Genomic DNA, 17,448 nt, shown 5'->3' on the forward strand with positions numbered 1-17,448 from the left:
TAGGGGAAGGCCGAGAAAGAATTTTCATTAAGCTCGTCTCTTTGTAGAGATTACATGTAAACAACAGCAACCAACGAAAAAAAACTAGCTTTACAATTGCCAGCAAAAACTGCCTTAAGGATCTCGCTTTCTGTCTTTCCTATCACTCTTATTACTTTCATATATACACATGAGAACAAATGAAAATAAATGGTATGGTAACAAAGAATGTTCTATATATAGTAATACCTTCTCTTTGTAATGTCTTTTCTCGACCATCCGTTTTTCTTCTTAAAAGTTCATCTCTCTGTCTTCAGTTTCAGGGGGCAGAGACATTACTACTTCAACTTCATCTGCTTGGTAATGCATCAGTTTCTCTAGCTGTGGTCTTAGTTCTTTATTGCAAAACTCTTCATACTCTTCTATAAACCCTCCTTTCTTCTTCACTTCAACCACCACAAGAGACGTTGTCAGCTCAAATATCTCAACCTTAATACTCAACGGTCCTTTGGCACCTTCTCTACTACCTTCCAGCCTCACGTTCCAATCCTTCTTCCTCACTGTAAACTTGGCTAACAGCGCAATCTCTTCCAACTTCGATATGATCTTTGTCACGGGAGCAGCAGATACAAACCTAGCTCCTTGTCCTCCTTCTTCAAACAAACCAGAAAGATCGAATCCCGAAGAAAATGATATGATGTCAAACGCGTTTAAACTTGCCGGTCTAGGCATTGAACCAGTTTTTTTGATATCAAACTGATCAAGATCTCCCTCTGAAGCCGTAGATGATCTCCCTGATGACAATGACAATGATGATGAATCGTCATCATCATTGTCATCATCGTCATCTCTACATAACTTATCGTTTTCGATATAGAATTTAACATCTTTAAACCCTTTCTTGAACCATTCATGATCTCCGCTGTCGTGATTCTTGTATCCGGATTCGTATCCAAGATCCGGTTCATAAGCCTAGTAAGCTCAGGCGAAAACCATTTAGGACACTTAAACTGTCCTTTGAATATCTTCTTGTACATAACCATAACGTTCTTATCATCAAAAGGAAGATAACCAGCCATCAACACAAACAAGACCACTCCACAAGACCACACGTCAGCTTTAGCTGCGTCGTAGCCTTTCCTCGTGAAAACCTCAGGCGCCAAATAAGCAGGCGTCCCGCAAAACGTCTGACATATCCCATCTTGCTTGAGCTGCTCGGAGACCACGCTGAGACCGAAGTCAGATACCTTAAGGCTCCCTTCGTCGTCTAAAAGAAGATTCTCGAGCTTGAGGTCTCGGTGGTAGACGCCTCGGCTGTGGCAGAATGAAACTGAGGAGATCAACTGCTGGAAGTATCTACGGGCGACTCCTTCCCGGAGCCGGCCTTTGGATACCTTACCGTAAAGGTCTCCGCCTCGTACGTACTCCATGACGATGTAGATCTTTGTCTTCGTGGCCATGACCTCGAGGAGGTGGACGATGTAAGGGTGGCGGACGCGCCGGAGGATCGATATCTCGCGTTTTATGTGGCCGGCTAAACCGCTTTTGACGATCTTTTCTTTGTCGATGACTTTGATGGCCACGTTTTCGCCGGTGTTAATGTTCCGGGCGAGAAAGACTTTAGCGAAGCTTCCGTGGCCAAGAAGCTTTCCTAGCTCGTACTTGTCCATGAGGATAGAGCCTTGTTGGGGTTTTGGACTCTTGGGGCTCTCTGGAGTACTGGTCTGTTTCTTCACGTCTTTTGTAATGACTTTACCGAGAAGACGTGGAAGTAGCACTTGCGGAGATGGTACTGGAGCCATCGGTGGGTTAGCTGAGACTTTTGTTTCTTTACCGGAGAATGAAATGAAGAAACGAACGAAAATAAGATATGGTTGGCTTGTCTTGTTCCGGTTGTAATGATGTCTTAACTTTAGCCATTTCGTATTCGATTTATAATGGTTTTGGAAGTTGAGATCATTTTGTTTTTTTAATTACTAGCTGAAAAGTCATCTCTCTTACTGTTATAAAAGTATTGCTAAATTGATGTTGAAGTCTTATCCTCCTAATCCATAAATTTGCCAGCAGGTGAACACGTTGGACGACCGACTAATTAGTTTATGGATGTTGTTTATCCAATATGAAAAATGTTGCAAAGTCATGTTTCCTACAATACTTAATTGCGATTTCTTGAGACATATATAATAAGGTTGACTTATCAAACTGAGTGATTATGGTCGATAAGCAGAGTCCATATAGTTCGTTAGGATATCGTCACACTCACACATCTATATTCCCTCAGCGAAAAATGTTTTTTTTTTCTGGGTGGTATTTGTGGGAACCACGTGTGTGAGTCGGTGCTGACTGTGATTCGTGGAGTTCACGTAGCCGACGAAAACCAAATTAAAAGCTACAAAGTCAAAGACCACACCAAATAGCTAGCTTACTCGGTTTCTCTGTATATAATGTGTAATACTAATTTGCATTTCCAGTTGGTTATTCCCATTAAGTCCATAGTTATCGTCCAGAACTCTAGTCTTAAATTGTGACGAGGACGGAAGGAAAATCATCAACTGGTCAGATATTACTGCAGACAATGTAAATGTATCGTCATAAGATAATAACGATGATAGGCCAATATACTTATAAGTAGTTGCAAAAGAAACAGAAGGAAGAGATAAAACAAAACGCATCTATTAATTTCTTGCCCATGTTGACAAAAAAAAAAAATTCTTGCGCATGGTTAAATATAGAACACATATTTTTTTTTTGGGTAAAATACTAGAACACATATTTTGTCGGTGTAGAACTGAACATTTTTGTCAATAACATCAGCATGACAACATGCACGCTAGCTATAGACTTTAAAATTTACACCAATAACATGATCAGTAGGTGCTGACAAAAAAAAAATATGATCAGTTGGTATAAAATTTAACATTTACACTAAAAAATATAAAACATATATGAGTTATTAAGATGTTTGCATTCAAAGTTTTTGCCAATAACTTCAGCATGCACGCAAGACTCTATAAGTTTATACATTTAAGTTACTATCAACGTTTTTGTCGGTGCGTTAACTTGGAAACAAAAAAGTAACATAATTGTTATTTACGTTCGTAGCGTTAATGTGATACGTGAAAGGTGTTTTTCATTTTTTATAAGTGGGAGATTTCCATGACGATTTTTTTAACTACTAGACCATTGCAAATTAGTTGTCAGTCGTGAAATGTTTGATAGTAACACCATTAAGGCATTAACAACCAATTTATTTGAAAACGTTCGGTTTTTTTTTGAAACACAAAAAAAAAAAAAAACTAAACCGAAAGTATCCAAATAAATTGGTGTTTGCATTCAAAGTTATTATTTACACAAAAATATATATAGAACACATATATATAAAATGTTTGCAAACGTTCGATTTAGTTTGTTTAATTTGAAGTTTTAGAGAGTTTTAACTTTTTAAGTAATAATTGTGTTCCACAAAAAAACAGTATATATAAATGATTTGAGATCTGGTGTAGTTTTAATATGCTAAAGACATATTCAGTACATGCATATAGCCATTTATTTTCAAACGATATCTTCAAATCCATTGTATAAAGGAAACATTCTTTCAAACCGATTAGGTTAATAGTAGCCAAAACTTTTAATTTATGGCTTTTCAATGCTTTCTTTGTTCTGGTTAACAAATAGAAAGAAACATAATTAGTTTATTAGTTGATACAAATAATACAATTAAAATTATTCATTTTTAATGAGAATTTACAAATCTCATTATTAATATTAAATCTCATTATTAATATTAAACGTATACTCGAATTTTTTTTTTTTTTTTTTGATAATCCAGGGTTCCCCGTTTCCTGGGTCAATCCCTAGGCCGGTGAGACAGCAGTCCGCGTCACCCGAAAGGGCTTTATCTGGGCTGGATCGAACCCAATATCGTTTTGGTGTCCAGAACGAAGTAGGGTAGTTTTCGTATGGATGGAGGGATCGAACTCGGATGGTGTCTGCCACCAAGGCCCGTCCTACCACTTGGTATATTTCCAGCAAAAACATATGATAAGAGCCTAAATTGCAAGCACGACGAATCTTTTCCTATTTTGTATACTTTTGTTATAGCACTGTCATAAGAAAATACATAGCTAATGAAAATTATCCACATTGCAGAAATACTTATCGTTGTGAAGACCACGTTAAGATATTACATTTGTTTGGATAATGCTTATATATCTGTTAGGTAAATAAACAAAGATAAGAAGAAGAAAATTTAATGAAGACAGTGTCTTTATTTTTGGTCAATATGGTTTCCTTGTAACGTTATTTCTGTGATGGTTGTAAAATATGCAGTTATCGACTAATTATAGTAGATGAAGACAATTAGGACACAATGTGAAAATGTTATCTGTATTGACAAAGATAAAGTGAAGAACATTGAGAAAATGTATCAACTCCTATCCGATCAGTCTCACGCAAAACAATCATTAAATATAGTCAACATCATTTCTTCTAGCGTTAAGAATGTCCTTGCATCAGATGCTTCAGCAGTCTTTGAAAAGATAAATAAAATGACATCAGATGCTTCAGCAGTCTTTGAAAAGATAAATAAAATTTTTGTTTTTGAATTATATAGAAATATTCTGACTTCACAGAAGTGGTCCAAACTAGTAATGTGTTGTCATGTATCGGTCTTCTGTATCTGCGAATGCCGAAATATTAATTCTTTAATGCCGAATGATAACTAGAATTACATCACCATAAATTAGGATTTCAGCTGCTAACAATTCTCAACTTATGGAATCTCTTATTCCATCAAGCATGGAGGTTTCACTTTCTAAAACTCGCCTCGATTCAAATAATGAACCAAAGATCCAATTATTGCAATTGTGGATGATCTTGCAAATGAGGATCATCTTCTTCTGTGAGCGATAATCTTGATGCTTGTGAGATGTGTATGTCTCTATCATTTATTTGCATCAATGGTCCTATGAAGTTTTTGATTTTGGAGTCAAACCGAAAGTTATCATCAGACATTAATCTTATTCCTAAAGTAATCTCTACGGCCCAAAAGGATGGTAGTAGAATCGTTGAGCCCAACTTTGATTCTTATAAGTTTGCTTAATTTGTCAATGCGGAGGATCCATCAGATTTCTTATGTGAGATAGTTATGAGTATTCACAGTAAACATTTGGACGTTTCAGTTGATCATATAGTCTTTTTTTTTTGTTCAACTTCATATAGTCTCTCTTATCATATAAATGAACTTTATTAAAAGGAAAGGCCGAGAAAGTTTTTCCATTAAGCTCGTCTCTATGTAGAGATACATGTACAACAGCAGTCAACGAAAAACTAGCTTTGTAATTGCCAGCAAAAACCGTCTAAAACTGCCTTATGATTCACTCTTTATTCTTGTGTACTTGTTTTATTATCTGATCTTCCTATCACTCTTAATACAAGTACTCTCACTTTCATATTTAGTCATTTAGATATACATAACAATCGCAGAACAATAAAATAAATATCATAGTAACAAATAATACTTGTACCTTTTCTTGTTGTGTCTTTCTCTCTCGACCATCCATTTTTTTCTTAACTCTATCTCTCTTCAGTTTCAGGGGGCAAAGACATTGCTACATCAACTTCATCTGCTTGGTAATGCATCAGTTTCTCTAGCTGTGGTCTAAGTTCCTTGTTGCAAAACTCTTCATACTCTTCTATAAACCCTCCTTTCTTCTTCACTTCAACCACCACAAGAGTTTGTGTCAGCTCAAATATCTCAACCTTAATAATCAACGGTCCTTTAGCACCTTCTCTACTACCTTCTAGCCTCACGCTCCAGTCCTTCTTCCTCACTGTAAAGTTGGCCACTATCGCAATCTCTTCCAATTTGGATATAATCTTTGTCACGGAAGCAGCAGATACAAACCTAGCTCCTGGTCCTCCTTCTTCAAAGAAACTCGAAAGATCGAATCCGTAAGAAAAGGATATGATGTCAAATGCGTTTAGACTTGCGGGTCTCGGCATTGAACCAACTCGTTTAATATCAAACTCTGCGTCTCCCTCTGAAGCAGTGGACGATCTACCTGATGACAATGATGATGAATCGTCATCATCATTGTCATCCACTCTGCATAACTTATCGTCTTCGATATAAAACTTGACATTTTTAAACCCTTTCTTGAACCATCTATGCTTCATGATTTCTGATATGGTGATTCTGGTATCTGGATTTGTGTCCAGAATCCGGTTCATAAGCCTTGTAAGCTCAGGCGAAAACCATTTAGGACACCTAAACTTTCCTTTGTGTATCTTCTTATACATAGCCATTATGTTCTTATCTTCAAAGGGAAGATAACCAGCCATCAACACAAACAAGATCACTCCACAAGACCAGACATCGGCCTTGGCAGCGTCATAGCCTTTCATTGTCAAAACCTCAGGCGCCAAATAAGCAGGCGTCCCGCAAAACGTCTGGCAGATTCCGTCTTGCCTCAGCTGCTCGGAGACGATGCTGAGACCAAAGTCAGATACCTTAAGGTTCCCTTCGTCGTCCAAAAGAAGATTCTCAAGCTTCAGATCACGGTGGTAAACACCGCGGCTGTGGCAGAAAGCAACGGATGAGATCAGTTGCTGGAAATAACTCCGGGTGACTCCTTGACGAAGCTGGCCTTTAGCCATCTTTCCTAAAAGGTCTCCGCCTCTTACGTACTCCATCACGATGTAAATCTTTGTCTTCGTAGCCATGACCTCGTTGAGGTGAACAATGTAAGGATGGCGGACGCGTCGGAGGATTGATATCTCACGTTTTATGTGATCGGCCAAACCGCTTTTCACGATTTTCTCTTTGTCAATGACTTTGATGGCCACGTCCTCGCCTGTACTAATGCTCCTGGCTAAATAGACTTTAGCAAAGCTTCCCTTGCCTAGAAGCTTTCCTAGCTCGTACTTGTCCATGAGAGTAGAGCCTTGTGGGGTTTTCGGACTCCTGGGACTCTCTGGACTGTTCTCTTTCTTCACGGCTTTAGTAACTATTCGACCAAGAAGACGCAGAGCCATCGGTGCGCAGACTTTACCGGGAAACAAGACAAAGAAACAAAGAACCGAACGAAATAAGATATGGTTGGGTTGTCTTGTTCCGGTTGGTTATAGTGATGTCTTAACTTGGCCATTTCGTGTTCGTTTTATAACGGTTCTGGAAGTTGACATTTTTTTGTTTTGTTTATTATAAGCTGAAAAGTCATCTCACTTAATTATTGTTATAAAAATATTCCTAAACTGATGTCGAATTTTCCAAATCCGTTGGACAGATTTACAAATTAATTTATGGATATATATTAAATAAATACGGTTTATCCAATACGCATAGTTGCAAATTCATAATTGCAATACTTGTTTTGATTTTTTTAATAGACAGATAAAAAAAATAAGGGTGACTTATCAAAACTGAGTGATTTTGGTCGATAAGCAGAGTCATAGTTCGTTAGGATGCTGTCGCACATGTATATTCCCCCAGCAAGAGAGTGGATTTTTCTGGGTGGTATTTGTGGGAACCGCGTGTGTGTGACCGAGTCGGTGGTGGTAGTATGTCATGGACTTCACGTAGCCGACGAAAACCAAATTTAAAGCTACAATGTCTACACCAAATAGCGATACTTCCAACCCCCGGTTTCTATATAATGTGTATATTAATTTACATCTCGACTTGACTATTTTTAAGTGAGTAGTTGTTTTATTTTTTGAATGAATGTTCAAATAAAAAGAAAAGTCTTTTTACAACAAACTAGATCTTGATCCGCGCTTTGGAAGCGCGGAATATTTTACGATGAAAAATTTCACTAATAACTTAACAAATACTTTAGTAACTTTTAAAGAGTGTGTATTCAAAATATTTTTGCAATTAAATCAGTGTTTTTAAATTCAACCCGATTGTGATTATACCGGTTAATCCAGAGATCCAACAATTCAATTTAAGTTTTTAAAATATTCATATTAAAAATCACTAAAATCCGAGACTAACCGATTGAACTGATGGATGACCGATATATAATCTAATTTGATTTAAATTGTAATAGTTTCATAATTTGTAATCTTATAATCAAAATTTTAAAGTTCATTATTTTGCAATTTATGAAATTATGAGGTTTCTACAAAATTTTAAAGAGAAAATGATGGATATAAAATAACTAAGATTAATAATTGTATTGTTTGGAAACATTGATTGTAGTATATAAAATATATTGTTTGGAAACATTGATAGTAGTATAAAAAAATAAGTATATTGTTTGGAAATATGAATAGTAGTATAAAGAAAGAAATATTAGTGATTTAATGTATGTTTAACTATAAAGTATAAAGGTGTATTTAATTTAAAAACTTACAAAATAAATGTTAGGTCCAACACAATGTTTCTGTTTTAATAAGATAGATGTGATTCCGTTTTAAAAACGGATAAAAATAGAATGTACCTGAATAAAGATATGCTAGACAAATCTTATGAGATCCGATCCTAGTACTCACGGAGGGATGAGATACAATTTCTAATCATCTTGTCAACAGCCCAAGATATATGAGCAGCAGGATAGGAATGATCACCATGTCGTCTCCCATTTCTTTTGCGCCATAGTGAGTGAATCGTGGCCTTGAAAGACATATTTGAGTAAATACGTTTTTGTTTTTTCCCGAGTAGGTGTTTGCAAGTTCCTGATTATGCGATTCCACTGGCTTGTGTATCTTGTTTGGAGAAGAGACCGAGTTGGCCCCATCCATACTTGATACCTCCTCACAGTATATAAAACACGTATTATATAGTACTCCCTCCGTTTCATATTAAGTGTCGTTTTAGAGAATTTTTTTCGTTGCAAAATAAGTGTCGTTTTAGAATTTCAATGTAAAATTTATTAATTTTATTCTCCATTCTATTTTTCTATTGGTTGAATTGTATCGGTAATGATGTTTTTATATTGAAAATATGCAAAATTAAATGCTTTCTTAATCCGTGTGCACAAGTCTAAAACGACACTTATAATGAAACAGAGGGAGTAGTAAAATATGTTAAGTGCATTCTTAGTTTTTTTCAATAACATCAACATGCACGCAACATAATTTATACATCCAAGTTTTTATGAATGTTTTGTCGGTGCGTTAACTTTGGAAACCAAAAAAAAACAATTTATTATTTACGTAGCATATATCTGAATTTGTACATAAAACGCATATTAATACATATATTTGTGAAAGGTTTTTTTCCTTTTATATAAGTGGGAGACTTCTAATCAAAACCCATTCTATAATCCCTAGAGTACGTGAAGTCAAGTGTTTTGTAATTTTATCGTTTAGGCTGTCCACAGTGGTAAGATAATTGAGATCGCAATGAAGCACCCTCGATTCAATGATGAATTTTTCAACTACTAGACCATTGTTAATTAGTTCTGGATCGTGAAATGTTTGATAGTAACACCATTAACAATCAATATATTTGAAACGTTCAGTTCAGTTTGTTTAGTTGAAGATCTAGAGTTATATATAAAAAAATTGAAATCCGGTATAGTTTAATTTGGTAAAGACATAGTCCATGCATTTAATCATTGACCTTGAAGCGATATCTAAATTTTAATGCACTGTGGGTAATAAATATTCTTCAACCCAATCAATTCATTTCTTTTTAATGATTAATTAGGACTCTCATTATAAAACTTTTACCGAAATGTTCTAGAAACAGATCCTAAAAGGCTCAAGGAAGCATCAATCTTAGGCCTTTCTCAGTTAAAGATTCTATCGGACTCAAGCGTCCTCATCTCTGCCCTGCGATCAGGGACGGTTTTGAATGAGATAGCGGGACTACTTCATGAAATTAGTCACCTTATTCCTCTCTTCTCAACCTTATTTTTTGTTGTAATTCCGAGATCAGCAAACTCTATAGCTGATGCTCTTGCAAAAAATGCCCTGAAAACTTTGATTAGGCAAAACCTTATTTAAGTTTCTATTGAATGAAGTAAGCTCGTTGACCAAAAAAAAAAACAGATCCTAAAAGGCTAAATTGCAAGCACGACGAAGGTTTTCCTGTTTTATATATTTTTGTTATAGTATTGTCATAAGAAAATTTATAGACTAATGAAAATAATCCTCATGACAGAACACAATATCGTTATGAAGACCACGTTAAGTTATTACATTTGTTTGGATAAAGTTATCTTTATGTATTACGTAAATAAATAAAACAAATTACCTAAAAGAAAAGAAAAAACAAATCCTTTTTGCGTTTCCTAGTTCACGTTCTTCTTGTTTTTACAAAGCCTTTTTCCTGTTCTTATCGGGGTTTATATGTTTTATAGGCACATTCAGGAGTTCCGTTGAATATGATCTCTAAGTGACTTCATTCTGCATCTCGTTGATGTGTAGATCGCATAAATTGATATGGAGAGTGATATGTAAAGGAGGGGCCAAGAAAGTAGGAAGAACCTTATGCAGGACATCCAGATTTATGTAGTACTTAGTAGTGGATTAGAGTGTGTACAAGGAGATTTTGAGATAAATTCTGGCATACTTAATAGGGTGACGTGAATCCGGTCCAATGCAGTGAGATGTCACTGCTGATTCTGGATACAGAGCTTTTTCGTAAGTCACATTTTCTTTGTTTCATTTATAAAAACAAAAAAAAAGCTTGGACCACTTAAAGAGTATGAATGACAAAAAGCTTTTATGTCAAAGCTTTGGGATTTACGCATATTTGTACAGATAACCAAACATTTATCCATTCCATATTTAGTTCATCGTAGATATAAATAGGCCTGAAAGAATACAATCAAGCATGTGCTAATCTTGAATCACATAGGCAGCAACGGAGGCGAGAGGCAGAGAAGAGAGATTTACAGCATGCATGACATGAACAACTAAGTTCCTTTTTACTCAAGTTATGAAATGGCACCGGTTTGGGTCTTGTATCAGCCAATGAGCCAACAGATGAAAGAGACAAAATCACAGGGAGGTTTTCGTTAGGTATGTCTGTGTAACAAACGCATTGTGAATTTTGTATTGTTTATGTTTTTTAGGTCCATAACGCAAATGGCCCCATTTTGGTCCTTCTTGGGACGCACGTGAGTGACTCAGTCAGATAGTCCTTTAACACCTGCACCGTCTCTTGGACCCATCTCCTGGCTCCATCTTATTACTACTCAGAACCCAAGATAATATTTTCTTTTAAAATAGTACTTTAAAGAAATTAAAAGCAAAAGAGATGTTCATTGGTTCATTTTTTCTTTTCTTTTCCGAAACACATTAATTTCACATAATCATAACGTTTTCTTTTGCCCCTTTAAACTTTCGTTGGCTTTGATCATGGTCAAGTCTTCTTAATCCATTATCAAGTATTGTATCCTAACCTTTTTACTAGCTTCTGTATATTATGCTAACTATAATCAAATACGAAATGTAGATGTTTCTTTATAAGAATCTTTTTTTACAGTTACCAACCTATGCATCTCTTATATATAGCTTATGTTGATTAGTCTTAAGATTAAATCCAAAAGAACATGAAGAACATAACTCTATCAGTTTAACTTTCTTAATAATGTTTCTGAAACAAGTACATATCTGTATTTAAATAATATAAGATTCGACAACTTAGGAAAACAAAAAAATAAAGATTACCCAACGTTAACAAAGCCTACAGTTATATAAAGTAATATATTTTGAAATTAAATTCAAGAATGAAGTTTGTTCGTATTAAGCCTTTAGGGCATCTCCAACCCAACTCCATTTTTTACTCTAAAATATAGTAAAAATAAATATGAAATAACAAATGCTCCAACTCAACTCCATATCTCGCTCCATTTTGAAATTTACTTCATAAATGGAGTAATCTATTTTTTGTTTGTTCATGACTCCATTATGAAGTAAAAAATAGAGTAGGGTTAAGCAATTTTACTCCATATTCACTTTACTCCATTTTGAAGGAAAAAATGGAGTTTTACATTGGAGATACTCTTAAGCAACAAAAAAAATTGTCCGTTTCCATTCAGAAGTTTGTCATTCTTTTCACACGGGTATTTTTTGCACTTTCGGTATGTAACTGAAACCTTATGATAAAAGATACAGTTGTCACTTGTCACAAAAACACTTCTGCTAGCTAGCATTACTAAAAATTGAAATGGGAACTAGAAAACTTAAGAGAAGAAGAACTGGGAACACCAAACTAGTCTTGGTAATTGAAATTAGGTGTAAAATTAATTAAAGAAAGGTTGAAAGAAGACAATAGATTCTTAACTCTGGAGAATGACAGAAGAAACATAACTAAACGCATTAAAAGAGTCTCTGATGTGTAAAGTTGAAAAATTTAAAGAAATCATAGTTTTACCAAGCCAACAGTGTAACGGTAGTATTCTGTTTTGGCAGTTCCTTAAGGGGCATTTCCGGTAATATAATAATTTCAACGGTCCTTTTCTTTTCAACCTTTTCTCTATTCATATAAAAACTTTAGTCTATATCATTAACCATTGCCACCACTACTAAAAAGCTCTCTTCTAACTCAGCTGCAACTTCGAAAAAGTAAAAGCTTTTTCATTTTGCCTTGTCTCTTTTTCTCTCTAAGTTTTAACATACCCTGTACTAGGCTTTCTTAGCCATTTAGCTCCTTTAGTTAGTGAACACATCTAAGATAATATCATTAGAAGAAGATTGTTGTGAGTGACCCTGAAAAAAAAAAGAGTGATGGATCCTGTAAAGCCAGAGGAGATAAGCCACCCACCAATGGATCAGCTTCAGGGTCTAGAGTACTGTATTGACTCAAACCCTCCATGGGGTACGATCCCTCACACCATTTGATTGATTGGTTCTCTTCTATTCTTTTAAGAAAAAAACATTTGTCTGAGTTTCTATTTCTTGATGTTAATTGCAGGAGAAGCCATAGCTTTAGGTTTTGAGCATTACATTCTTGCTTTGGGAACTGCAGTGATGATCCCTTCGTTTCTTGTTCCTATGATGGGTGGAGACGATGTGAGTTTGTTGTTATTACATCTTCTTTCTTTATCCGGAGAATCTCTGTTATTGATGTGTCTCTTTAAAAAAAACTTGTTTTTAGGGTGATAAAGTGAGAGTTGTTCAGACACTACTCTTCATTCAAGGTGTCAACACTCTTCTTCAGACGCTATTTGGAACCCGTCTTCCTACTGTGATCGGAGGCTCTTACGCCTTCATGGTTCCCATCATTTCAATCATCCACGACTCTTCTTTGACACGTATTGAAGATCCACAGTTGGTATGTTTGTTTTGCTCTTCTCTTGAATATAGTAAAGCTACTGCTTTTGTCTGAATGAATCTTAAAACTCCAATGTTTTGAACAGAGATTTCTAAGTACAATGAGAGCAGTACAAGGCGCAGTCATCGTTGCATCTAGCGTTCAAATCATCCTTGGTTTCAGCCAGCTGTGGGCAATCTGTTCAAGGTATGTAACTGCTTGTTATATCATATTAAAAGGTGTGGACTTTTAATGATTTGTTTTTTATTTTTCAGATTCTTTAGTCCTGTGGGTATGGTTCCTGTTATTGCATTAACTGGCTTTGGACTCTTCAACAGAGGTTTCCCAGTGGTATATATATGTCTTTCTTTAAAGATTGAAGAATCATCTCTTCTTGGTTCTTGTTTTGATAAGTGTTTTTTTTTTTTTGGTTCTGCAGGTGGGTACTTGTGTTGAGATAGGGATTCCAATGCTTATCCTCTTTGTCCTCTTCTCTCAGGTTTATTTATTTATTACTTATGTGGTGACTGACCCCTTAAATCTCTCTGATTAGGCTTCTTAACTGATTTTTGTTTTGTTCTGTCTGTGCAGTATCTGAAGAGCTTTCAGTTCAGACAATTCCCAGTGGTGGAGAGATTCGCTATGATCATAGCGTTGATCATTGTATGGGCTTACGCACATCTCTTGACAGCAAGTGGAGCTTACAAACACCGACCTCATCAGACGCAAGTGAACTGCAGAACCGATATGTCTAACCTCATTTCTTCTGCTCCTTGGTTAGTTAGTTTTCTTGTGTCCTAATATTTCATAAAATGGAGTTTCTGATCATAGTGTTTTAATAAGCTTTCTTTCTCTCTTGACTTTTGTTTTAGGATCAAGATCCCTTATCCACTTCAATGGGGAGCACCTAGCTTTGATGCTGGTCATGCTTTCGCCATGATGGCTGCTGTTTTAGTCTCACTCGTTGAGGTAATGTCTCTAGAATGTAACAAACTTATGGATGTGAGAAATGTACTAAAGAGAAGAGTCTTTGTGAATGTTTTTAGTCCACTGGAGCTTTCAAGGCTGCTGCACGGCTGGCTAGTGCCACGCCTCCCCCACCTCATGTACTTAGCCGTGGTATTGGATGGCAAGGCATTGGGATCCTCTTGAACGGTTTATTCGGAACGCTAAGCGGTTCAAGCGTCTCTGTGTAAGTGGAACAAGTTTTAAACTTATGTGTGGTTCAATTGGTTTATGCCAACTAGTCTCATGAGTTTTTCTTCATTATTGTAAATGTTACAGAGAGAATGTTGGATTACTAGGGAGCACTCGTGTTGGAAGCCGCAGAGTTATTCAGATCTCAGCAGGGTTTATGATATTCTTCTCAATGCTAGGTCACAATCACACCCCAGCTTTTAGCTTCCTTCTTTGAGATGTTTCTTTCTCATATAAGTTTTGTCTTTCTGCAGGCAAATTTGGAGCCCTGTTTGCTTCAATACCTTTCACCATATTTGCAGCTGTCTACTGCGTCTTGTTCGGTCTTGTTGGTCAGTTACATTCACCTCTTATATCTCACAAGATCATTAAACACTTGCTATATTATCTAAACACATCTTTCTTTGGTGTGTTACGTTACAGCTTCTGTTGGACTCTCTTTCCTACAATTCACAAACATGAACTCCCTGAGAAACCTCTTCATCACAGGCGTGTCTCTCTTCTTAGGACTATCGATCCCTGAGTACTTCAGAGACTTCGCCGTGAAGGCATTGCATGGTCCAGCTCACACCAACGCTGGTTGGTTCAATGATTTCTTGAACACAATCTTCTCTTCTTCACCGATGGTGGCGCTGATGATCGCAGTGTTCTTGGACAATACTTTGGATTACAAAGAGAGTGCTAAAGACAGAGGGTTGCCTTGGTGGGCTAAGTTCAGAACTTTCAAAGGAGATAGCAGGAACGAAGAGTTCTACACTCTCCCTTTTAACCTCAACCGTTTCTTCCCTCCTTCATAAGTTTTGTTACATGTTTGTGTGGACTCAGTACTTGTGTTGTGTGTGACTTATCATCACCCAATTATTATTTTTATTTTTATCTGTTTGAATTATTCTTTTTAATCTAATAAAAGATCTATTTTTTCACAATTATGTATACTTACTCCTATGCAAACTTTATCTCTAAAAAGTAAAATCTAATATGAATGGGTGGTAAAATGACATTTAGATTTTTTAGCATTGCAGCCAAAAAAAAAAAAGATTTATAATCTCTATGTAATTTGTATCACTGATTCATAACTGCTTTTGGTTACTTTTTAGAGTAGTCTATAATGGTTTTGCCGGTTTTGTGTTTCACTTTAATCGCCCAACAATGTTCTTTTTTTCTCTTCTGGGGATACCTATACCAATAATTCAAATTCAAATTCAAATTTAGAAAGTTTTTTTTTCGTTAAAATCACATTTAAATCTATATAGAGTACATACGATATATGTATAATTAATAATTAACAAATACTGACCAATGTTTAATACAAAAAAAAAGATAAGGACCATATGAGTACAACATTTTCATTCTTCTTATACAGAAAAAAAAAATATATATATTTTACCACAATATACTAGTTGCCATTATGTTTAGTATATATTTGGGTCAAGATTTTACTAATTTAATTAAACTGAATTAGAGTTTGATAAAACATCTTCACCAAACTCTCTTCTGCTTATTTATTAGTAGAAAAAGGGTACCAAATCTTCTGTTAGCTCGTCCTTACCGAAACAAACAGACTTTCATTAGTTTCCTACTACACAAATGGCTTCATTGTCTTTACTTGCCTAAAAACCAATCTCAGAGTTTTATAGAGCATACGTTTTCGTCCAAGGGATCTCTGATGCCATTTTCTGATTATTTTTTACTTCATTTGCTGAAAGATCAGAGCCATAAAAAGCTCAAACAAAACGAAACCTTTTTCTTGTTGCTCTGCTTCTCTGGTTCATAAAGTTTGTCTCTTTTCTCTCAAGCGGATCTAGATTCTGGTAAAGTTTTGATTTTTTTTTGAGCTATTATAACATGGTTTTCAGTTTAGGGGCAATGTTGTAACTGAAAATCCTAGTTTTTTGGTAGATATATATGAGCAAAATGGACCCGGAAAGTTGTTTGAGATCGATCAGTGTTTGTGAAAGTTCGAGTGGATCTGCTGTGCTTGTCAAGGGTGAAACAAGTGACTCTGTCTCAAAACATGTGTTGGTTGAACAACAAGCGGAAGAACAAAACGAGACTAATAAACTGCAACAACAAGGAAAAGAAAACGGTTCAAGAACGGGCAAAGATGAGTGCTGTAACGTTTCAGCACATGTTGTTCATGATGAGGTAGAAAAGGATACTTCAACACATGTTTCAGGTTGTATTACAGGAGAGAGTGATGCTTCAACAAAGGCAAAGGAGGAGTTGTTCCACGTGGTTGACTTGAGTAGTTGTGGTGGAGAAAGTGATGATGGGCAAAGTAGCTGCAGAATCTGTCATTTTGGGTCTGATCAAACACCTGATATAGTTTCTGGTAAGACGACAGTAAGCCTGGAGTTGATTGAGATTGGTTGCAAATGCAAAAACGAGCTTGGCCTTGCCCATTTTCACTGCGCAGAAGCTTGGTTCAAGCTAAGAGGAAACAGGTAAAATAATTCATTATTATTAGCTTTGGTAATGTTATGGACTCTATTAGCTTTTGACTATTAAGTGTCAGTATTAAGACTCAAATCAATACAGGAAAGTCATGGTTTAAAACCTCTGTTGTTGTGTTCTTGGCAGTGTGTGTGAGATCTGCGGTTGCACAGCAAAGAATGTTACAGTTAGCTTGACAGAGGAGGAGGAGTGGAGCGAAGCAATAATAGACACAAGATTGGATGAGAGAAGGCGTTCAAGTAGACAATCTTGCTGCATTCTTCTTGTTATTATGCTCACTATCATTCTGCTTCATTGGTTTTTCAAAAAGCTTAATCCTCACTAGACTCACTCCCTACAAAAAAAAAAAAGAATGAACGACATGAATTTAGTTTTTGTCAGTAAGTATGTATATCTGTTTGGTAATATTAATCATCAGTTTCCGACACTAGATGAAACAGTCTCTAGCTCTAATCTAACTCTAACTAAGAGTTTAATAGATTGACAATTTTTAGAGTTTTAATAGCTAACAGAACAAAACCATTTTCCGAAGTACAATTTGTTTTGCATCTACTATCTCAGCATCCTTTTTGCATTCATATTATCAATTCAATCAACGAACCATTCCA

General features: G+C 35.8%; 3 protein-coding genes and 1 pseudogene across 4 annotated transcripts; 2 read left to right on the forward strand and 2 right to left on the reverse strand.

Moving 5' to 3' along the window:
• Positions 1–1,899, reverse strand: LOC108807235 (CBL-interacting serine/threonine-protein kinase 13-like; annotated as a pseudogene).
• Positions 1,900–5,553: 3,654 nt separating this feature from the next.
• Positions 5,554–7,119, reverse strand: LOC108809918 (CBL-interacting serine/threonine-protein kinase 13-like). Its single transcript, XM_018582053.2, has one exon. The coding sequence runs from the start codon at positions 7,012–7,014 to the stop codon at positions 5,554–5,556; it is 1,461 nt and encodes a 486-aa protein (XP_018437555.1). The 5' UTR covers positions 7,015–7,119.
• Positions 7,120–12,450: 5,331 nt separating this feature from the next.
• Positions 12,451–15,312, forward strand: LOC108812744 (nucleobase-ascorbate transporter 2). The gene is made up of 12 exons (XM_018585088.2): positions 12,451–12,754; positions 12,851–12,948; positions 13,034–13,210; positions 13,296–13,396; positions 13,465–13,540; positions 13,629–13,688; positions 13,781–13,965; positions 14,062–14,158; positions 14,236–14,381; positions 14,474–14,565; positions 14,641–14,718; positions 14,810–15,312. The coding sequence occupies exons 1-12, from the start codon at positions 12,664–12,666 to the stop codon at positions 15,181–15,183; spliced, it is 1,575 nt and encodes a 524-aa protein (XP_018440590.1). The 5' UTR covers positions 12,451–12,663; the 3' UTR covers positions 15,184–15,312.
• Positions 15,313–15,893: 581 nt separating this feature from the next.
• Positions 15,894–17,193, forward strand: LOC108812745 (uncharacterized). Of its 2 annotated transcripts, none has more exons than XM_056989800.1 (3): positions 15,894–16,197; positions 16,275–16,830; positions 16,967–17,193. In XM_056989800.1, the coding sequence occupies exons 2-3, from the start codon at positions 16,292–16,294 to the stop codon at positions 17,163–17,165; spliced, it is 738 nt and encodes a 245-aa protein (XP_056845780.1). In that variant the 5' UTR covers positions 15,894–16,197; positions 16,275–16,291; the 3' UTR covers positions 17,166–17,193. The 2 variants fall into 2 exon arrangements, with proteins under 2 accessions (XP_056845780.1, XP_018440591.2); XM_018585089.2 differs by having other exon boundaries at positions 15,895–16,197; positions 16,286–16,830.
• The last annotated feature ends 255 nt before the right edge of the window (positions 17,194–17,448 follow it).

This window comes from Raphanus sativus, chromosome 6 (assembly GCF_000801105.2).
Source record: "Raphanus sativus cultivar WK10039 chromosome 6, ASM80110v3, whole genome shotgun sequence".
In the NCBI taxonomy this organism is placed as follows: Eukaryota; Viridiplantae; Streptophyta; class Magnoliopsida; order Brassicales; family Brassicaceae; genus Raphanus; species Raphanus sativus.

Excerpts from the sequence above, each read along its gene's own strand:
- LOC108812744 (XM_018585088.2), top strand. The coding sequence starts at position 12,664 with ATGGATCCTGTAAAGCCAGAGGAGATAAGCCACCCACCAATGGATCAG. Across the intron at positions 13,397-13,464 it reads CTGTGGGCAATCTGTTCAAG|ATTCTTTAGTCCTGTGGGTA; the intron begins GTATGTAACTGC and ends TTTATTTTTCAG. Across the intron at positions 13,966-14,061 it reads CTCATTTCTTCTGCTCCTTG|GATCAAGATCCCTTATCCAC; the intron begins GTTAGTTAGTTT and ends CTTTTGTTTTAG.
- LOC108809918 (XM_018582053.2), bottom strand. The coding sequence starts at position 7,014 with ATGGCTCTGCGTCTTCTTGGTCGAATAGTTACTAAAGCCGTGAAGAAA.
- LOC108812745 (XM_056989800.1), top strand. The coding sequence starts at position 16,292 with ATGAGCAAAATGGACCCGGAAAGTTGTTTGAGATCGATCAGTGTTTGT. Across the intron at positions 16,831-16,966 it reads TTCAAGCTAAGAGGAAACAG|TGTGTGTGAGATCTGCGGTT; the intron begins GTAAAATAATTC and ends TGTTCTTGGCAG.